The sequence below is a fragment of the Carassius auratus genome, linkage group LG44F (assembly GCF_003368295.1).
Source record: "Carassius auratus strain Wakin linkage group LG44F, ASM336829v1, whole genome shotgun sequence".
NCBI classification, from domain to species: Eukaryota; Metazoa; Chordata; class Actinopteri; order Cypriniformes; family Cyprinidae; genus Carassius; species Carassius auratus.
Window position 1 is genome coordinate 4,620,660 of NC_039298.1, and position 23,355 is coordinate 4,644,014.

Consider the following 23,355-nt stretch of genomic DNA (forward strand, 5'->3'; position numbering starts at 1 on the left):
AAGACCCAACACTCTGGATGAGCTTAATGTTGCAATCAAAGCATCCTGGGCCTCCATAGCACCTCAGCAGTGCCAGAGGCTGATTGCCTCCATGCCACGCCGCATTGAAGCAGTCATTTCTGCAAAAGGATTCCCGACCAAGTATTGAGTGCATAACTGAAAATAATTATTTGAAGGTTGTCTTTTTTTGTATTAAAAACACTTTATTGGTCGGATGAAAAATTATAATTTGATAGGAATTTTGGGTTTTCATGAGCTGTATGCCAAAATCATCAGTATTAAAACAACAAAAGACCTTAAATATTTCAGTTGGTGTGCAATGAATCTAAAATATATGCAAGCTTAATTTTTATCATTACATTATGGAAAATAATGAACTTACCACAATATGCTAATTTTTTGAGAAGGACCTGTAGATAAAAAAATAAAAACTAACTGAATATATGTGATATCAAATAAGGGTTAGCACAAATGTAATCAGATTACGTTACCAACAGTGTAACAGATATTACTGACTACAATTTCTCATTTAATCGGTAAATAATTACAACTCATAAGTAATCTGCCCAGCTCTGTCCATAGTACACCTATTTGTCTATCAAACAGAGACATAATTCAAAAGCTTGGTGAAAGAAAAGGGTTTTTAAATCTAGATTTAAACCGAGAGGGTGTATCTGAACATTATCTGGAAGGCTATTCCAGATCTTGGGAGCCAAATGCGAAAAGAGCTCTACCTCTTTTAGTGGACTTTGCCATCCTAAGAACTACCAGAAGTCCAGCTTTTTGTGACCGTAAGGAGTGAGATGGATTGTAGTGTTGTAGAAGGCTAGTTAGGTACACTGGAGTTAAACCATTTAAGGCCTTACAGGCAGTAGTAATAATTTGTAACTGATATGGAACATAGATTGCCAAGGCAGAGACTTTAAAATTGGGCTAATGGGGGAGGGGAATAGAGGACCTAGGATGGACCCTTGCGCCACTCCATATTTTGCCAGAGATCAATGAGGACTACCCATTTAAATAAACAAATGGTAACGAGCAGACTGGTAGGATCTAAATATCTTTAAGCCTGCCCTTGAATACCTGTATAGTTTTGTAATCTGAGCTCAGAGGTGCCAGATGCAGCACTAAGATAAAGTAAAATGAGCAATGAGAAGAATCTAATCTTTAGAGCACAAACCCAGAGTGTTTAAACTAGACAAGAAGAGCAGAAGCAAGAACAAGGTTGTGCATTTATTAAAACTCAGCAATAGGGTTTCCAACCCCCATTTATTGAAGTCAAGCTAGGGTCTTCTGTCGCCCTTGAACCATTACAGGACCGAGTGAGGCCTTGCCTTCCCACTGAAAACCTATTGAAAAAGGCAAATACCCAAGTCAAGTAGAGCACGTGAAGTGTCAGAAGAAATCTTAAAGCAGCTACCTACCCCCAATAGGAGCATCACTTCCCCCTTCAGGACCACATGTTGAGTCACAGCAAGCACAAACCTGGTGGTTCCCATCAGCAGCAAGCCACCTGCAACAAGAAAAGAAAAATCAGACATGGCAGCGTCATTGTGTTCTTAAGCAGCATGAACATACCCATTGGAAAAGGAACAGGATTTGTGGAGAGCGTCACTGGGTGCAGAAGCAAGAGTGGCCTTCACGGTACACGTTATGTAGATCTGCAAGGGACACTGGTAAGGGTTCACAAGACCAGAGCAGATGGGAAGAGGACTCCGATTAAGTCAATGTAGTACGTACAGAAGGACTGGATCCTCCCTGGAACATGAAAGCCTCCAGCTGGAACCGGATCTTGTCTTCCTGGGTCCGAGGCAAGAAGTGGGAGCTGGAAGCCGTAGCCTTGGCATCCACAAGGCACCTGATAAAGAGTGGGTGAAAACAGGTTTACAGCCAGTTGCCCGCATCAATGTTTGTGGTTAACGCTGTAGTAAGGGTTCGTAGATCAAACCAATTCCTAGCCAGAGCACAAAAGATTGTGGGCAACGTAAGCCATTAGAGTGTGCACAAGCTCACACTTAAACAACCAAAAACAGAAGTGCCAAGCTATGCTTCAGACAAATTTTAAATCTCACATACCATTTACAGTAGGATGAACATTGGGACAGTCATTCTCAGCGATGCCAAAAGCACTTACCAAGAAGATCTAAACCGATGGTCACTTGACTCAACCTAATTCTCAGGGATCGAGCGCTCACTGAACAAACTTAAACCATTCTAGAGAAGTGACAGGACTTTACCCATGATTTTCAATGAGGGAATATCTCGGAACAGAAGTCACATCAGGTACTTGGGTGGCCACACAGCGGTCCACAAACACACGCAGGGGGACGTGGTTGTACACCTTCACAGATGCCTCAATATTAATAAGGTCACCCAAGTAGTACACATTTGAAGGCCTCTGAATGGCCCAGTCATCTGCAAGAGGAAAGAACGGTTTAGGCACAGCCTCATTTCACAAGGCTTAAGATCTAAAAGAAACTACACAAACCCAGCATGAGGTTCATGGAGAACACCAAGACGTCTTCGGCAACCTCCATTGAAGCATAAGGAACCCAAGTTGGCCTCAAAGCATTACTGCTCACATTATGGAGCCTGTAGTTCAAGGAGATACCAAATAAACCGTTTTCCGGTTACAACACCACAAGAAACACTGCTTGAAGACATCCAGTCAGTCGCTTACCTTTGATAGTGGCATTGAATGCCAACAACTGCACCCCCAGTACGGGTAATCGACGTGCCAGCAAATGCCACAGGGGTGTAGGTAAGAGCAAAGGTGTAGACTAGCTCATCTTCAGTCATCTGAAAGAGAATGAAATGGTTACCAAATGGGTTCTGTTCAACTACTTAAAAAAAGCAGCCATAGAACAGCAGTTCCCAAAAGCAGCTTTCAGTTACCAGGTATCAGAAACTGAAAGGTTCTGTGGATGTTTAACATTCGACTAACACTAAATCAAGAACCCTTGTTTTTATTGGTAATCCAGTAAGACGTAACCATTCTTACCATCAGCACACTATTGCAGTCCTGTAGTGCATATTCAAAGAGGAGCACCCCAGAGGCAGAGTCCTCACCAACAACAGGACAGCCTCCCATAGACAAACCAGATGGCTGGATCAGTTGACCATTGCTAAACATATCCTTCTTCACCTCCACATGAACCCGGCTCTCACTGCATTGAACAGCCACACTACTGGGAGTCACAGGTTGCCTCAACTGGAAGTTCACCGCCAACTCACGTTGCACCTCTGGAACGATGGGAAACTTCCAGTCCAAAGGCTTGACTGGACCCTGCAACAGCTGCTTCTCCTGAAGACCAAGAGGGTCTTGCACAAATTTTCTGTAGTCAAGACTCGGAAGCTGAGAAGCCTTTTGGAAAGGATTCAAGAACCCTTGAGAAGAAAGATCAGGAACTCTGGAAGCTGGAGCTGATTGCGGCTTTGTGCTGCTTGGACTTTGACGGTGTTTCAAACTTCCCAGTGCACTCTTCAGGTCAAAAGCCACAATCACAACCAACACTAACACACCTTGCAAGAACCCCATTCTAACAAACTGTGGCACAATCCTACAATGCACATCAGTCTTGGCTTTGCTATTTAGTAGAGCTTTGAATTAAGGTGGCTCCTCCCCTTTCAGCTTAATTGATTAACTTTGATTCTCCTCTGGGCTTGTAGAGTTTATTCATCCCAAATTTAGAAAAGTCAAGAACATCACTACCCAATAGAAAGCTAAGAACGTTTTTTCTGCTTAATACAGATAAAACAGAGGTGATGATTTTTGACCCAGACAACATTACCCTTAAGATTAGGCAGGTCCTTGAGGGTCTATCATCATCTGACTGCAGTGACATGAGAAATCTGGGTGTCATTTTTGACAGATCGATGTGTTTTAACAGTCATGTTAAGTTTGTGGTTCGTACCTGTTTTTTTCCACCTCAGAAACATTGCTAAGGTTAGATCTATGTTTTTTTTAAAAAGAGAGGGATATGCTTGTTCATCCTTTTATTACTAGGACCAGCAGGAGATCACACATTACTCCTGTGCTGAAGGGCCTCCATTGGCTTCCTGTTGGATATTAAATTATTAAATTTAAATTAAATGTATGCATTTAGCAGACGCTTTTATCCAAAGCAACTTATAGTGCATTCAGGCTATCAATTTTTACATATCATGTGTTCATGTGGATATAGAGTGCATTTTCAAATTTTCAAAATCCTCTCAGAAAACTCTTAATTTAGCTTAAAAACTTTTACGTAGGAGTCTTAGCTTAAGAGCGATTCGAGACCGATCTGAGAGCAACTCTAAGTAGGGAAAAGACAAAAACTTTCATCTTAGTGAGGAGGCGGGGTTGACCCTGTTGCTATGTATGACACAATCTTTTGAAGACTGTGATTGGTTGGTTGTCCAAGAAGGAAAAAAAGAGTGATTTTAAGTATAGGTCTATTCTAATTTTCACTTTGAATTTAAATGAGTAATTTTTCCTATTTGACCGTTCTCTCTCTCTCTCTCTCTCTCACACACACACACACACACACACACACACACACACAATATGTGTGTATATAAATCATTTTTTTTTTTATTTACCATGCTTTTAATTTCCTATAAGGTATTTGATTGGCTTCGAATGATAAAAATTGTTCCACTCTTTCCAATTACAGTGATTGCTGTCCTATTTAAGTTGCAGTTTGAATGTTAGTTTTAATGTATCAAACTTGGAATCAAAACCAAGAAGGGCGAGAAAGCCAAACTGGACAGAGGAACAGTGTTTACTGTTAGCCCAGTTAGTGGATGAACACAAGGCCATTCTTAAAGGAAAATTCAGGCCGGGTATCACAGCAAGGGACAAGAAGCAGACATGGAGCATATAGCACAAACTATTAACAGTTCATTCCCCCAGTTTGTGCACACCTATAAGCCTGCAAGGTGGGAATGTCCAGTGGAAACTAAATTAACTGCGACACAATAAGATGTTCTGAAAGTGATGTTATTGTTTGTGTGATCACTCTGCTTACAGAAGGTTGTGACAGACCCAAATCATGACTATTGAATTGTTGCATTTTTCCGGTTGCCAAATATCGTAATGTAGTGATAACTTTAATTTCTGGCGCTATGGCATTTCTGCGCTGTGTCGGAGATGTTAGCACGTCTCTAATAAGATCAGTCACAAACATGATCCCTGCACGATCTAATCTATAACGTCTTATTTACTCACTGTCATCCATTGTCTGCAACACATTATTTCTGCCTCTTCGTCTTTCTGCCATTTTCTCCTCTGCTAAAGAAACTCTTAATCCTCTTAAAAAAAGTCCTTGTCTGTGCTCCTAACAAGTTTGAGCTTAAGACCTCTTTTAAGGGTTAAGATGCTTTCTGAATTACTTTTTTTCTTTACTAGGATTTTTTCTTTAATTTCAACATTTCTAAGAATTTTTTTTAGAATTTTGTCACTAGGAGCTACTTTTTGCATTAAGATTCTTTATGAATACGGGCCCTGGTCATTACTTAGGGAGCCTTGCATGGTCAAGCACCATCTTACATCCAGGATCTATTGCATATACTCCATGTCAGTCTTTGAGGTCTTCAGGCCAAGATCTTTTAATTGTTCCCAGAACACATCTTAAGAAAAGAGGTGACCGTGCTTTCTGTGTTGTGGCTCCAAGGCTCTGGAACTCGCTCCCTTTAGCTCTGAAAACTATGAGTTCTGTGGAATCTTTTAAAAAACACTTAAAGACTCATCTTTTTGGACAAGCTTTTAATTAACAATATGATTAGTTTGTTATTGAAGTTTTATGGAATTTATAGTTGTAGTGTTGTACTAGGTGTATTTGTACAGTTGTTATTTTATTTTATTGTCTATTTTTATATTACTGTGCAGCACTTTATGACCCTTCCTTGTGTGCCATACAAATAAACTTTACTTACTAAACTTTATTACATATGAATCTGAGACTTTAATCTTCATATGTGTAATGGCAACATCATGTATACCTAAATATAAATGAGTAGAAAGGAAAACATTAGTAAATTGGCAAAATAGAGGGACAAAGCAGCCCAGAAGTCACATGTAATTGTTCAGGTACAACAAGTGGGATAAAACATTATTATCCCTTTTTTTTTACTGTGAATTTTTACTTCAGTGCAAGTCAATCCTTGTAATGTGTGGAGATTTCATAGTGAGAGATATTGATCAGTATATTTCCAACATTTTTTTTTTTAGAAAGATTGAGGAACTAGAAATATTTTAGATGTATTCAGTCTCCACATCTAACAGTGACTGAAACTTTTTAGATGTTCTGAGTCAACACTGTGATTCTCTTAAAATCCATCCATCTTTACGATTTATTCCAGAAATACATTTTGATGCATCCACAAAACCATCACTTGAAACATGACGCTCTCTTGTGGCTCTGTTGTGGCTACATTGGAGATGTAAGTGAAATAAATGAATTATTTACCTAACAAATTATACATTTAGAACAATAAAATGGGTTGATTTGCAGAATCAATTTAATTGTTAACACTTTAAAAAACATAAACAATAATGCCAAAATAACATTTTCTATGTAAGTTTGTCAGTGCTGTCCTATCTGTACAATAACTGTACAATTTAGAACATTTATTTTCTGAATGAAAAATATAGTTGTTTACAATGGGATATAATTTAGCTCTGCTGACAGCTGTAACTTGTTAAATCATCTAAACCAACAACATGTAAAACCCTTGTAGCCGCACTGGGTTGTACATAATAATTAACTCAAATGATATATAGGGAATTTGAATAATTAATTTAGGAATATGATTAATATATATCTCATATGACAGTTACACTAAATTTTATTGAAGATGAAAAATAGCTCAATTGCCTATACCAATAACTCATATAACTCAATAACTCACTGTAATTTACTCATTAATATGTCAATATTCAATTCTTCATATCAGTTATAGTGATATCTCTTACTGTAAATAACTGCAAATCAAACAGTGGTTTTTCCAGCAAACGGCCGTAAGATTAACTTATCAATTTTCAATAAAATTATGACTTCTTATAATTCAAGGAAAAATATTCTCTGGCCATGAAAACATTATTCTATCATTATGATAAATTTAGTTACTCAATTTAAACAGCATGTAGCTAAAGATCAGACACTTCATTGACTCGTAATGTGAGCGGTTCGGAGGCAATCATGAATATATGGGTTTTTAAGAATTGAACTAATAATACATCAAACTACAAATCACACATAGTTGGGTCACAATATGACAATTCCAAAAACACCAAACAGTACATATATAACTGATAAAACATGAAGTTACATTCAAATGCAGAATTACACACATTTAGCGTTTGATTAGCACACGATAAAAACTGTAGATTCTCCAATTTATATGGGGAATCTCTAATGCACCAAAAGCAATACTTAATACATTGAGACCACATTGAAAAAGTAATAGTTTAGGATACATTGAGAAAAAGGTACCGGTGAACGGGCTCTTTCCTGTCCTGTTGCCCAGTGGGGTCATAAAGTTTTAAGAGATGGTTAGGGGTAGGGTTACAGACTCATGATTCTTATTTGAGAACATTAAAATTAGGATAAACATTTCCAAAGTATAAGCTAGCAACTTATACTCTTCACATAACAAGGATTAACCATTTTATACAACGCACAAACATATTCAAAATACATATTATTAAGGACTTTATTATTAAGAAAAGTTGGTGTGTGTGTGTGTTCAGGAATGTGGGGGGTTTCGTTTCTCCTTTGAGGCTCGCCCACGTGACTCTGGAATTTCTTGTCATAAATAATTTAAATGTTGTAGTGCGCAACTCAAGGGTTAACTCCAAGCAGTGCTCAGAGACAGAGATTTGGGTTTTTTTCACAGTCTTTTCATAAATAGTCTTTTGCTTGGTGCAAGCTTTGTGGGTTAAGTTCCGTAACTCTTGTGTAGTCATGTTACGCGGACATGCTGGGACTCTGAGATCAAAACTCCAACTGGCACGTAGGTCTCGGAGGAACAGAGTTTTTAAGTCGACATCCTGTTCCATACCTGGTTCGTTGCATGCTCCGAAGTAGGCTTTTTGTAGCTGACTATAGAAATTCTGTGGGTTTTCAAGTCGGCCCTGTTTGAGGTCCATTGCAATAAGGAGCCCATGGTCTAAGTCTGGATCAGAGAATTCAAGAATCAAAGTTTGTAGCAGTTGCTGGTAGTACGCTTTGACAGTCTCTGGTTGAGGATCCAGAAAACAATGCACATCGCGGCTGGACATGATTTTTAACAGGTACAATGTGTTCACATCTGTCACGTTGGTGACAGTTTGCAAGTGAAAGCCAATGTCTTGTAAAGAAGCATGAACGTCATGTCCTCCTGCAGAATCTGGATTGAATGTAGAGATGCTTCTGGCTAGCTTGTCAAGTTCTCTATGAGTAGTGCAGGGTTTAGTGACATGCGTTCTCTGGAAGGGTTCTCTCCCCTCCGTTGGTGACAGGTGTTCTTGTAAGCTGGCTGGTGATTTCTTGAGCCATGAGCTTACACCCCCTTTTTCAGCTCTGGGTTCTTGGCTGAAAGGGTTGGAGTGGTGGGCCGGGAGAAACTTTGTGGCGTGGGTATCTCCGATCCAGCCACTCTGAGCCACACTTTGGAGGAAGTCGTGGCCTAATGGTTAGAGGGTTGGACTCCCAATCGAAGGGCTGTGAGTTCTAGTCTCGGGCCGGACGGAATTGTGGGTGGGGTAGTGCATGAACAGCTCTCTCTCCACCTTCAATACCACGACTTAGGTGCCCTTGAGCAAGGCATCGAACCCCCAACTGCTCCCCGGGCGCTGCTGCATGAATGGCTGCCCACTGCTCCGGGTGTGTGTTCACAGTGTGTTTGTGTGTGTTCACTGCTCTGTGTGTGTGCATTTCGGATGGGTTAAATGCAGAGCACAAATTCTAAGTATGGGTCACCATACTTGGCTGAATGTCACTTCACTTCTCTGTGATATTGTCTCAGTTCTGTGTGAACAGTGTCAAGTTCATCTTGGAGCTCGTCTCTCTGAAGAGTAAGCTCGTTGATTTTAGCTCGGGCCGCTTGCAAGTGTGTTTTGCAGGCCCAGGTTTTATAGTCTATTTCTTTCAGTTCAGTCTCTGCTCTCCTAAAAAGAGCGTCACCTTGCTGGAGTTTTTGTTGAGTTCTTTTCTGGCTTCTCTCTCCAGCTGTTCTCTTTGATCTGTGTCGAAGCGAAGATCTTGCAGGGCACTCCTTTCTGTAGCTCTGGATCTGTGTCGTCCTCTTTCTCGCGCTGGTTCTGGGTCTCGAGGAGGAGCTGATCAAGACGACTCTGGGTTGGGGCCTGGTCCTTCCAGGCCTCCTCCGCTTGAAGCTTAAGCGTTGCTGCTTGCTGTTCAAGGTCGATATGCTCCATTCATCTAGCTTGGTGTTTAATTGCTCTGAGTGCTGCAGGTTACTGGCGTCCTTGGGCAGGAAGGGGGTCGTCACTGCTTTCAACCATGTCGAGAGGTGGCCCCCGTGGACTGCTGGACTGGATGACTGGAACATCCAGGCTTCACTGTTGGTGAGAGAAGCACAGCACACACACACAAAAAGACCAATGCAAGTTCGTTTTACGGTTAACGAGCTATATTCATACGGGCTGTGCCGTTTATGAGAATTTTGGGACTAACTGATGCAAACAGTCAGACAGTTCAGTAGCCAATTAACTTGGGTCAACGAAGGACCTGAAATGGAGATTTGACAGGCAGTAGCCTAGCGGGTCACGTGATGACACCGGCTGCTGGTTGTCGCTCTACTATTAAGCTTCCTTGGTGGCTCTCACAGGTTACTGTCTCTCTGTGAAATGAAAGAAACAAATCACAACAGAACAGAGGATAGAAAAAGATCAAAGTGAAACACAACACTTGAAATGAGATAAAAACAATAGAAACACAATGTGTTAGTGAGAATAAGGAGGCCTAAGCCTACTGCTAGGTTTTAAGATAGGGCCAACAGGTGAGTGGGCTATCTGGGTAGGAAACCTAGAAATATGGTGTGGCTAAAAGAAGCAAAAGTGTCAAACACTTAAAATATATCTGGGGGAATATCTAATATTTTGTGGCTTATAATAAGTGGATGGGTTTTATCATTTTTGGTTCACCTGGGTGAATTGAAGTAATTCAGGTGGAAACCAGTGGCTTGGTCAACCTCTCCGGCGCTCCCCAAACATTCAACCGCAGTGTCCCCGGTCCTCCGTTACTCTGGCGTTGCGCCCTCTCGAACAGCTTGTAACTTTTAACACAATCTTTGGAGTGCCAAATTGCTGTCTCCACTGCGTGCCGCTAACGGACAGAGACAATAGGAACCGAATTTCACTCACAGCCAGTGTCGGTAACACCGGTCGGGCAGCCTTGCTCACTGGAAACCTGAGATGACTGTCCAATCACCAAGGGAGTTCTACAATCAAATACACAAAGGATGAACAAAGGAAACTTAAAGTTAATTAAGGTTTGGTTTGTTTAACATCATTGAGTAAATATATATGTAGAAAGGAAAGGTAACAGCTTTACCTAATAATGATAAAACAGAGAAAAGGAATTATGATACTAATGGTAATTATCAAAATAAAAAGCCAAAAGAGAGAAGAAAAATAATAAAAATCAAAATAAAAGACAGGAATGGAACACGGGAGAAGAAGTAGCTGGTTTTCACCACAAGGGGGAAGTACTGTCTCTCTGTGCTTAACCTGGTGAGCAGAAACTTAATTCAAATTAAAAATTCAAAACTGGTTTAAATCAAAATGTAAAATAAGCATGTAAGAATTAAAAGGAAAATCTGAATAATATCCTATAATAACCAATGATGGCTGTAAGGTATCATTAGTAATTATGAAATTATTCAAACAGGGTGTAATTAATCAAAAAGGGTAAAAGTGGAAATTGAATTCAAAACAGAATGGAAAAGACAGAGATCTGTTAGTCGATTTAACAGGAGACTGCAACTAGATGGCTTACCTTCTAAGTGGTTCAATCAGTAGTTGACCTGAAACATCTAGATTTCCACTATTAAACAATTACATTTTAATTCAAATCATGTTTGAACCAAACTCAAAGTAAATGTAAACAGTCAAAGGAAGGAAACAATTATTTTGTTTCCTTGTAATAATATTCCCACGAGCAAAGCTGTAAATGCAAATGATTGTCAGGAATTTTCCATCTGTTGGCTCCCATAGACATTTATCAAAATAGCACTTATGATTTAAATGTTTTAGGTTTAAAATCGGGGAGCTAAGCCAATTTTAGACCAGGAGTTTTTATTGTTTATTTTTGAATATCGCTGTGGTTCACCACAAATTCAATAACGATATTTAATAAGCAAGGCCTTTTTAACTGAATCAGAGGAACATCGCTCATGTTCAGATTTACATGTTGCAACTAATACAAGATTTCTTCATCTTTTAATTATTCATATTAAAATGTTCTCACTGTAAAAAGATCTTGGTCTTTCTTAACAGGAGACGTTTTAACATTATACTGCAGTTTACTTTCATTAAAAATAACAGTGACTATACTGTTAAGTTTCTATAAATACCTAACGTGCTGACTGATCAGTTTTTTGCCTCAGTCAGTTAGGAGTGAGTTCGCGTCTTGCGACCTATCTCACAAGTACATAATTTCAGAAATTATAAAAAACCATATACACAGATTGATTGCTCACAAAACGACGTTTGAAATGCGCGCGTTATATCCACCAATAATGTTGCCACACTGGGTTGTACATAATAATTAACTGAAATGATATATAGGGAATTTGAATAATTAATCAGGAATATGATTAATATATATCTCATATCTCTATCAAATTATCAAAACGCTGTTAGAGCCGCTAGATCTTCATATTTTTCGCGAATTATATCACATAATGCAAATAATCCAAAGGTACTATTTTCAACTATAGATAAAGTATTGAGTCCTTCTATCAACTATTTTCCTTTCCCGTCTAATGATCTGTGTGATAGTTTTTTAAAATATTTTATTGATAAGGTTGTTCTTATTCGTTCGAATATTGTGCCTGTAGGCAATGTTGTAGCTGATATAATTAATCCTTCTCGTTGTTTAAGTAAATTTGCATCTATTACATTAGTTGAGTTGGAAAAGATAATAATGCATTTAAAGCCAACTACCTCATTTTATGACGTTCTCCCGTCGCGATTGTTTAAAGAGGTTGTAGACACTATTGGACCTAATATACTTCTGATTATCAATAGTAGTTTATATCAGGGAATTGTACCTTCAGGGTTTAAGCATGCTGTTATTGAGCCGGTATTAAAAAAACATAACTTGGATTCACATGAGTTAAAAAATTTCAGACCTATTTCAAAATTGCCTTTTATGAATAAGATTTTAGAGAAAGTTGTCCATAATCAACTTACAGATTTCTTGATTGTAAATAACATAATGGATATTTTTCAGTCTGGATTTAGGACCAAACATAGCACAGAATCAGCACTATTGAAGGTTACAAATGATATTTTGTTAAGTATTGACTCCGGGAAAAGTGTTGCCTTAATGATGCTAGATTTAAGTGCAGCCTTTGATACTTTAGATCACGCAGTTTTAATAGACCGCCTTAGAGATTATGTAGGGATCAATGGTGTAGCCCTTAAGTGGCTTTCCTCGTATTTGCATGACAGGACATGCTCTGTTAAAATTGGAAATTATGTCTCTGCATCTGCTGCTATTTCTTGGGGGGTTCCTCAGGGATCAATCCTTGGTCCGACTCTGTTTTCTCTGTATATGTTACCCCTGGGGTCTATTTTTAAGCAGCATAATATTAACTATAACCTCTATGCTGATGATTTACAATTGTACCTTCCTTTGGAGTGTGATGGTTGTGCATATTTTACTAATTTTTATAAGTGCTTGACTGAGGTAAAGGGATGGCTAGCTAATAATTTTTTACAATTAAATGAGGATAAGACTGAGTTTATTATGTTTGGGAACAACGAGTTTGGGAATGCTCCGGCTGGAAATAATAGACTACTGTCCAACAATATGCAAAGTTATGTAAAGAACCTTGGAGTATTTCTCGATTCGGAATTACGCTTTGACCGCCAAGTTAACAGCGTTGTGAAATCATCTTTCTTTCATTTAAGAAAATTGTCTAAACTGAAACCAATTCTTTCGTACAAGGACTTGGAGATTGTTGTGCATGCCTTTGTTTCAACCCGGCTGGATTATTGTAATTCTCTTTATCTGGGCATAAGTGAATCACTGGTTACTCGTCTTCAGTGTGTCCAGAATGCTGCAGTGAGATTTTTAACAAATACCAGAAAACAGGATCACATAACACCTTTATTGATATCCCTTCACTGGCTACCTGTTAGATACAGAATACAATATAAGGTGTTGATGTTTGTTTTTAAAGCACTTGTTGATCAGCCTACTTATGGACAGCACTTTGGTCCATTCTAATGGTTTTGAAAGTGCTTTATAAATAAAAGTTGAGTTGAGTTGAGTCATATGACAGTTACACTAAATTTTATTGAAGATGAAAAATAGCTCAATTGCATATACCAATAACTCATTACAGGGCACTGTAATTTACTCATTAATATGTCAATATTCCATTCTTCAAATCAGTTATAGTGATATCTCTTACTGTAAATTACTGCAAATCAAACAGTGGTTTGTCCAGCAAACGGCCGTAAGATTAACTTATACATTTTCAATAAAGTTTTCACTTCTTATAATTCAAGGAAAAATATTCTCTGGCCATGAAAACATTATTCTATCATTATGATAAATTTAGTTACTCAATTTAAAAACGATACTTGCAAGTGTCTCTGTGTGACGCCAGATGTGGGACACGCGTGTGAGCTGCCCTGGAGCTTGGCCGTGAGCGTGGTCTCTTTGTCTTCCGGCCCGGGGCTGCTGCTGAATCGCGCGGTATTTGAAAGGTTCAACAAACAATGTTCCAGAATTTGTCTTCCTTGTGTGGAGAGGCGAATATTTTAATAAACTTAGTAAAGAAAAGAAAAGAAAACAACGAAACGAAAGCTTCTGGAGGAGCCATGGGAACGGCTGTCCTCTCAGCTGTCCCCTCCCGGCTGAGAGGGACGGCGATATTAGAGTGGTCCGAGGCCACTCAGAGGGACGAGCGGATGCGACCAGGGTCGAAGCAGATTTTATGTTTCTAAATGAAACATTGCTAGAAGACAGCTGCAGTGCAACAATCCTAAATGAAGCAGCCCCTCCTAACTTCACTTACATGAGTGTTTGCAGGACTGTTAGGAGAGGTGGGGGTGTAGCATTTAAAGATGTATATCAATGCAAGCAAGTGTCATTTGGTCAGTACTTGTCTTTCGAATATATAGGGATTGTGCTGAAAGGTGCTCCACGCATTCGGTTTATTATTATTTTATTACAAGCCTCCAAAATACTCTCCAGCCTTTGTTGAAGAGGTCACAGAAATGTTATCAATAATATCCTCAGAGTTTGACTGTTTTGCAATTGCAGGGGATTTTAATATTCACATAGATAATGCAGAAAACAAAACTACAAAATAAATGATAACGGTTCTAAACACCTTTGACCTGATTCAGCATGTGCATGGACCCACACACATGATTATTTTACTTTCTTTTATGTAAAGCACTTTGAATTACCATTGTGTACGAAATGTGCTATATAAATAAACTTGCCTTGCCTTCTGGGAAGTGGGTGTTCAGGTGGAACCCTTGGGGCAGAGACTCCGATCGGCAGAAGAATTTATAGCGTCACGGGCAACAGATTCAACTTAATTCTTTAAACTGAGCTTAAACCAAGTTCACAGTAGTTCTCTTCAAAGATTAAGTTAACTTCCCTACTGAGAAGGGAGCTTTTCCTTCTAGAAAGAGAAAAGGGACAGAATGACTACCGATTTCCCCACATTTAGGGAGGAGACACAACTCCTGGCTGTATGGTGTGTTGACAACAACCTGCTCCTTAACACCAGTAAAACAAATGAGCTCATTGTGGTCTTCAGAAAAAAGAAAGGAAGCACACATGACCCCATCCACAGGATGGTTGAACGGGTCTCCAGCTTCAAGTTCCTGGGAACTACCATCTCTGAGGACCTGTAGGGACCCCCCCAGACCCCAATTTTTTTTTCAAAATGTCCATTGCACAAGTGTAAGTGTTCATAGACTTATCACACAATCCAGCTGTCCATAGTACACCTATTTGTCGATCAAACAGAGACATCAATTCAAAAGCTTGGCGAAAGAAATGGGTTTTTAAATCTAGATTTAAACAGGGTGTATCTGAACATTATCTGGAAGGCGATTCCAGATCTTGGGAGCCAAATGCGAAAAGAGCTCTACCTCTTTTAGTGGACTCTGCCATCCTAAGAACTACGAGAAGTCCAGCTTTTTGTGACCTTAAGGAGTGAATAGAGGACCTAGGATGGATCCTTGCGGCACTCCATATTTTGCCAGAGATAAATGAGGACTACCCATTTTAATAAAGATATTTAGATCCTACCAGTCTGCTCGTTACCATTTGTTTAAGCCTGCCCTTGAATACCTGTATAGTTTTGTAATCTGAGCTCAGAGGTGCCAAATGCAGCACGAAGATCAAGTAAAACGAGCAATGAGAAGAATCTAATCTTTAGAGCACAAACCAGTGTTTAAACTAGACAAGAAGAGCAGAAGCAAGAACAAGGTTGTGCATTTATTAAAACTCAGCAATAGGGTTTCCAACCCCCATTTATTGAAGTCAAGCTAGAGTCTTCTGTCGCCCTTGAACCATTACAGGACCGAGTGAGGCCTTGCCTTCCCACTGAACACCTATTGAAAAAGGCAAATACCCAAGTCAAGTAGAGCACGTGAAGTGTCAGAAGAAATCTTAAAGCAGCTACCTACCCCCAATAGGAGCATCACTTCCCCCTTCAGGACCACATGTTGAGTAACAGCAAGCACAAACCTGGTGGTTCCCATCAGCAGCAAGCCACCTGCAACAAGAAAGGAAAAATCAGACATGGCAGCGTCATCGTGTTCTTAAGCAGCATGAACATACCCATTGGAAAAGGAACAGGATTTGTGGAGAGCGTCACTGGGTGCAGAAGCAAGAGTGGCCTTCACGGTACACGTTATGTAGATCTGCAAGGGACACTGGTAAGGGTTCACAAGACCAGAGCAGATGGGAAGAGGACTCCGATTAAGTCAATGTAGTACGTACAGAAGGACTGGATCCTCCCTGGAACATGAAAGCCTCCAGCTGGAACCGGATCTTGTCTTCCTGGGTCCGAGGCAAGAAGTGGGAGCTGGAAGCCGTAGCCTTGGCATCCACAAGGCACCTGATAAAGAGTGGGTGAAAACAGGTTTACAGCCAGTTGCCCGCATCAATGTTTGTGGTTAACGCTGTAGTAGGGGTTCGTAGATCAAACCAATTCCTAGCCAGAGCACAAAAGATTGTGGGCAACGTAAGCCATTAGAGTGTGCACAAGCTCACACTTAAACAACCAAAAACAGAAATGCCAAGCTATGCTTCAGACAAATTTTAAATCTCACATACCATTTACAGTAGGATGAACATTGGGACAGTCATTCTCAGCGATGCCAAAAGCACTTACCAAGAAGAGCTAAACCGATGGTCACTTGACTCAACCTAATTCTCAGGGATCGAGCGCTCACTGAACAAACTTAAACCATTCTAGAGAAGTGACAGGACTTTAACCCATGATTTTCAATGAGGGAATATCTCGGAACAGAAGTCACATCAGGTACTTGGGTGGCCACACAGCGGTCCACAAACACACGCAGGGGGACGTGGTTGTACACCTTCACAGATGCCTCAATATTAATAAGGTCACCCAAGTAGTACACATTTGAAGGCCTCTGAATGGCCCAGTCATCTGCAAGAGGAAATAACGGTTTAGGCACAGCCTCATTTCACAAGGCTTAAGATCTAAAGAAACTACACAAACCCAGCATGAGGTTCATGGAGAACACCAAGACGTCTTCGGCAACCTCCATTGAAGCCTAAGGAACCCAAGTTGGCCTCAAAGCTTTACTGCTCACATTATGGAGCCTGTAGTTCAAGGAGATACCAAATAAACCGTTTTCCGGTTACAACACCACAAGAAACACTGCTTGAAGACATCCAGTCAGTCGCTTACCTTTGATAGTGGCATTGAATGCCAACAACTGTACCCAGTACGGGTAATCGACGTGCCAGCAAATGCCACAGGGGTGTAGGTAAGAGCAAAGGTGTAGACTAGCTCATCTTCAGTCATCTGAAAGAGACTGAAGTGGTTACCAAATGGGTTCTGTTCAACTACTTAAAAAAAGCAGCCATAGAACATCAGTTCCCAAAAGCAGCTTTCAGTTACCAGGTATCAGAAACTGAAAGGTTCTGTGGATGTTTAACATTCGACTAACACTAAATCAAGAACCCTTGTTTTTATTGGTAATCCAGTAAGACGTAACCATTCTTACCATCAGCACACTATTGCAGTCCTGTAGTGCATATTCAAAGATGAGCACCCCAGAGGCAGAGTCCTCACCAACAACAGGACAGCCTCCCATAGACAAACCAGATGGCTGGATCAGTTGACCATTGCTAAACATATCCTTCTTCACCTCCACATGAACCCGGCTCTCACTGCATTGAACAGCCAAACTACTGGGAGTCAAAGGTTGCCTCAACTGGAAGTTCACCGCCAACTCACGTTGCACCTCTGGAACGATGGGAAACTTCCAGTCCAAAGGCTTGACTGGACCCTGCAACAGCTGCTTCTCCTGAAGACCAAGAGGGTCTTGCGCAAATTTTCTGTAGTCAAGACTCGGAAGCTGAGAAGCCTTTTGGAAAGGATTCAAGAACCCTTGAGAAGAAAGATCAGGAACTCTGGAAGCTGGAGCTGATTGCAGCTTTGTGCTGCTTGGACTTTGACGGTGTTTCAAACTTCCCAGTGCACTCTTCAGGTCAAAAGCCACAATCACAACCAACACTAACAAACCTTGCAAGAACCCCATTCTATCAAACTGTGGCACAATGCTACAATGCACATCAGTGTTGGCTTTGCTATTTAGTAGAGCTTTGAATTAAGGTGGCTCCTCCCCTTTCAGCTTAATTGATTAACTTAGATTCTCCTCTGGGCTTGTAGAGTTTATTCATCCCAAATTTAGAAAAGTCAAGAACATCACTACCCAATAGAAAGCTAAGAACGTTTTATCTGTTTAATACAGATAAAATTGAGGTGATGATTTTTGCCCCAGACAACATTAGCCTTAAGATTAGGCAGGTCCTTGAGGGTCTATCATCATCTGACTGCAGTGACATGAGAAATCTGGGTGTCATTTTTGACAAATCGATGTGTTTTAACAGTCATGTTAAGTTTGTGGTTCGTACCTGTTTTTTTCCACCTCAGAAACATTGCTAAGGATAGATCTATGGTTTTTTTTAAAAAGAGAGGGAGATGCTTGTTCATCCTTTTATTTCTAGGACCAGCAGGAGATCACACATTACTCCTGTGCTGAAGGACCTTCATTGGCTTCCTGTTGGATATTAAATTATTAAATTTAAGTTAAATTTATGCATTTAGCAGACACTTTTATCCAAAGCAACTTACAGTGCATTCAGGCTATCAATTTTTACATATCATGTGTTCATGTGGATATAGAGTGCATTTTCAAATTCTGGGCCCGTATTCATAAAGATTCTAAGAATGCTCTCAGAAATCATGTTATATGCCTGATAGCAGGGTATGAGCGTACCAGCTCTGCTTCGTTTACAGCTGTTACTGGGGAAACCTCTATTTCTCGCACTTTATGTCTATACTTTAAAACATCTCCTGTTGGCAAATAATGAATTAGCATTTTCATTAAGTCCGCCTGATCCACGCAGCAAACATTTTGTTTGTTATCAAAAAATATCTACTCTAGAGGGACTTGGCTGTTGTTATTGATTATATTTGGAAGTCTACCGGAAGTTAAGTTAGGTCCACAAAAGCGCTCATGCGCAGTAACGTTTGTTTATGTTGTTGCCGTTGAAACCGTCTCTCCGTTCGAAAAGACGTGATTGTCAAAATACTAAGTTAGAATGAGTGAGGAATGATAGGGAGCGACAGAGCGCGTGTTCCAATGAACAACAACTCCCATGAGCCTTACGCTCTTACCCGACGTCATCAAAGTACGTCTTATGTTATTATTTTGATTGAGTGACCCCTGGTGGCCAAAAATTCCATATTGTACGTTTAAGTGTCGGTTTGAATGTTGGTTTAAATGTATCAAACCTGGAATCAAAACCAAGAACGGCGAGAAAGCCAAACTGGACAGAGGAACAGTGTTTACTGTTAGCCCAGTTAGTTGATGAACACAAGGCCATTCTTAAAGGAAAATTCAGGCCGGGTGTCACAGCAAGGGACAAGACATCCCCCTGCTTGTGCACACCTATAAGCCTGCTATATTCATAAATGCAGTTTTTTGAGCCTGCAAGGTGGGAATGTCCAGTGGAAACTAAATTAACTGCGACACAATAAGATGTTCTAAAAGTGTTGTAATTGTTTGTGTGATCACTCTGCTTACAGAAGATTGTGACAGACCCAAATCACGACTATTGAATTGTTGCATTTTTCCAGTTGCCAAATATCGTAATGTAGTGATAACTTTAATTTTTGGCGCTATGGCATTTCTGCGCTGTGTCGGAGATGTTAGCACGTCTCTAATAAGATCAGTCACAAACATGATCCCTGCACGATCTAATCTATAACGTCTTATTTACTCACTGTCATCCATTGTCTGCAACACATTATTTCTCCCTCTTCGTCTTTCTGCCATTTTCTCCTCTGCTAAAGAAACTCTTAAGCCTCTTAAAAGTCCTGCTCCTAACAAGTTTGAGCTTAAGACCTCTTTTAAGGGTTAAGGTGCTTTCTGAATTACTTTTTTTCTTTACTAGGATTTTTTCTCTAAAAATAAATGCCCACATTTCTAAGAATTTTCTTAGAATTTTGTCACTAGGAGCTACTTTTTGCATTAAGATTCTTTATGAATACGGGCCCTGGTCATTACTTTCAAAGCCTATTGTGTTATTCTTTGGTATTACTCAATACAAATGTGTTATTCTATGTTATTTACTTAATATGATATTATCTTACTTATAATATTATGCATAACTATGATAGAAAGCAATATACTGATCAATATGCTGAGTTATTCCCAAATACTGGTTGTCATGAAAAGGGTCAGGTGTATAAAAGTCCTCCCATAGGGCAGTACTAGTAGTGTTGAACAGGATTGGACATAAAAGACCTCCCAGTGGTAGATCCTGGTAATATTCCACTAAGTTGTATCTGTGAACTAAACTGACCTCTGTAATGCACCTGTTAACTAAAATAACCCTGAGAACTTTGGGTGATTTCCAAGTGTTGACAGTAGTAAACAGACTTGTGGGGATGTCTCACGTGACCATATCCAACCAATAGGGAGAGATTGTTTAATTGTTGATTTGGCCGAATTCCATCATTGAGCGATAAGGGGTGGCAAACTTGGCGGGCAATGCCAATTAAACTACCAAATAAGGTATAGAGATAGAGGTATAAAATGAGTGCATGGACAGACAGAAGATTCAGATGCAGTGCACGGCATCTTGGCTTTGTTGCTGTGTTCAATAAAGTCTATATTCTGACACCTGGAACCCCGTCTCCCGAGCTTTATTTATTTGACTGAAGAAATGCATCATCAGCCCTAAGACATGACATAATTGGCGAAAACGAAGGGACTGGATTGAAGTCCGGTGTCCACGAGAGCCGTCGCGGGCAGAAGGCCTGACTCCCACGCAAACTACTTGAAAATTAAAGGCGCCTAAAAAAAGGTAAGCAATTTTTGCTTAAATTGGACACAAGAATGTTTGCGTGGTAGGTTAAGGTCAGGCCTGTGGGGGTAATTTGGACAGGGCTTCACCAATAAACGAAACTTAAGTATTGAATTTGAACTAAATTTAATGAAAACTAAATTTAATGAAAAGTTAATTAAGTATAAATCAAGGGGTTCCGGGTGTCGGAAGCTGCGCTTGCGAAAAGTAGATAGTTAGAAAAAAGTGGAGACGCCTAGGAACTAGGGAATTGCCCAAGTAGGTGGGGTGTGGCCCTGGTGGGGCCCCGCTTAAAGTTGATAAAGGGATGTATATGCATATGAAGTGTTAAGTGTTATTGCCCAAGAGGGGCAAGAAATCCCGTTACAGGGACTTCATAAGCGGGGGCGCCAAGGAACTAGGGAACTGCCCAAGGAGGTGGGGATGTGGCCCTGGTGGGTCCCCGCTTAAAGTTGATAAAGAGATGTATATGCATATGAAGTGTTAAGTGTTATTGCCCAAGAGGGGCAAGAAATCCCGTTACAGGGACTTCCTAAGTGGGGGCGTCTAGGAACTAGGGAACTGCCCAAGTAGGTGGGGATGTGGCCCTGGTGGGTCCCCGCATGGGAAGGGCTGCTTGTTCGGGTGTCTGAAGACTGGAAAGAGTTAACGTGTTAGTCTCTGTCTGTCCATTGTATGTTGAGAGAGAGATTTGTGTGTGCGCGCAGCATGCTGGATACATTACTGTAAGCACTGATTGCTTGGCTATACTAACCACATTAACTATACTGGGCTTTGCATGTAGCTAAATGTGCTGATTTAAATGTTTTATGTGGCTGTTTGTGTTTGCAATGGTATGAAAAACTAGTGTGAACAATTGTAAAATAATACAGGAGGAGGCAATAAGGTGGTGATTAGAAAATAAAGCGTGTATAAAGAGTTGAAAGAACAAAGTAGATTTCAAAAAACTGGCTTTATCGGGAGTTTGGAGGTCATCCAAGTTACCGACGTTGTGATCTAAATTGTGAAACAATTATTGATAAAGTAACAAGTGACTGGTTTTTCATTTCTAGAGTGAGAGAGAGAAAGAGAGACAGAAACCAAGGCTGGTGTGTGCATGACGGAGGGAGTGGAAGCAATGAGTAGGAGTGAAGGAGAAGCTGTGTGTGTGTATGTGTCCATGCGAGAAACCTCTGTATGAGTGAAAGAGTGAAATTATCTCTGTGAGTGTCAGCAAAGAGTAAAAGCAAAAGGGCATGGACAAGGAGAACAGAGCAGCTGTGAGTGTGTGGTGTGATGGATTTGTGTATTTGTGCACACATGTGAGATTGAGAACCTGTATGTTGGTCTGACTTTGTGCATGTGTGTGTGACAGAGAACAAAGAGAAAGTCTTATGTGTGCTCATGGGTGTATGAAAGAGTGTGTGTGTACGTGTGTTTGCATGTGTGAGAGATAGTGTGAGGGAGAGAGTTTAGTCTTCAGAAATTACACATTAGATACCAAACATATTTAAAACATGCGAAAATCATTTGATCTCAGTAATACTGCTGCTGACGTCAATATGACCCCAAACATTATGCGTGTAGTCATGTCATAACAGACCTCAGATGCATTATTAAATAAAAAACAAATCCCTAAAAATATATTTTGTAATTAGGAAATTCATGAAATATCAGGATAGTAATAATAATAAATGATAAAAAGGATATATATTTTCACCATGTAAAGTGGGTCTGGGGTCTGTATTATACGGATGATAATGAATATGTTGATGAATGTAGACTATTATACACGGACAGTAGAAATGTTGGTAGAAATCTTTCAGGATTAAGAAATGAAAGGGCAGATGTTGAGATCATTGCTTAATCGATATAAATAATAAAAAAGAGAATAATGGGTGAAGTTGTTGTTAATAAGAAAAAGAGAAGAAGGGGATGAAGGGGTAAAGAAATTCTATAAATACAAGGAAAGAGATTGCTAATTGACTTTTATGGAACCATTGAACTTAAAATATTGTCAAAAGATGAACTGAACATTAGAATATTCAAGATAGGAGGGTTTCGCATAGAGTAACACTTACTCAATTTGGGCAGGAGGAATGACAGCTACAGGTCACAGATTGTGGAGTTTTGAGGCAATTAGCATGGGAGAAAACAATTCAAACAAAAAGCAATTTGCGATGGAAAGAACCAATAAATCCTGTGTTACCCTTCAAACTGTTAACTAGAAAAAACATTGTGATTATTTTAAAATATTTGAGACAATCTAATCAGCTTCTTTAAAAGGTGATAAGTCCAGGTGGAAATCAGGGGTCGGATACTTTTAGTGATGCTCGTCTGATGAGCCTGGTGAAGATTAGCTATTAAAGTGCTGGGATTAGAGAGGTAAGTCACTGAGGGAAAAATAATCATTTATTGTGTTGAACAAATTAATAACTGTGACTTTCAGAGATGTCAACTCAAGTAGAGTTATTGATTTCTAAAAATCCAGCCTGTAAACAAGTAATAAGGGAGCTCTCAAAAAGGTGGGCAGAGAGAACTTGTTAAGAATCTTAAA

General features: G+C 39.9%; 1 protein-coding gene and 1 pseudogene across 1 annotated transcript; both read right to left on the reverse strand.

Annotated features, from left to right (window-relative positions):
* Nucleotides 1-1,213: 1,213 nt before the first annotated feature.
* Nucleotides 1,214-3,567, reverse strand: LOC113068358 (zona pellucida sperm-binding protein 3-like). The gene is made up of 8 exons (XM_026241085.1): nt 3,002-3,567; nt 2,681-2,799; nt 2,489-2,592; nt 2,238-2,415; nt 1,741-1,858; nt 1,579-1,661; nt 1,425-1,513; nt 1,214-1,349 (listed from the first exon to the last, which is right to left on the reverse strand). Exons 1-8 carry the CDS (start codon nt 3,536-3,538, stop codon nt 1,279-1,281), a joined length of 1,299 nt encoding a protein of 432 aa, XP_026096870.1. The 5' UTR covers nt 3,539-3,567; the 3' UTR covers nt 1,214-1,278.
* Nucleotides 3,568-15,661: 12,094 nt separating this feature from the next.
* On the reverse strand, nt 15,662-17,998 carry LOC113068359 (zona pellucida sperm-binding protein 3-like; annotated as a pseudogene).
* Between the last annotated feature and the right edge of the window lie 5,357 nt (nt 17,999-23,355).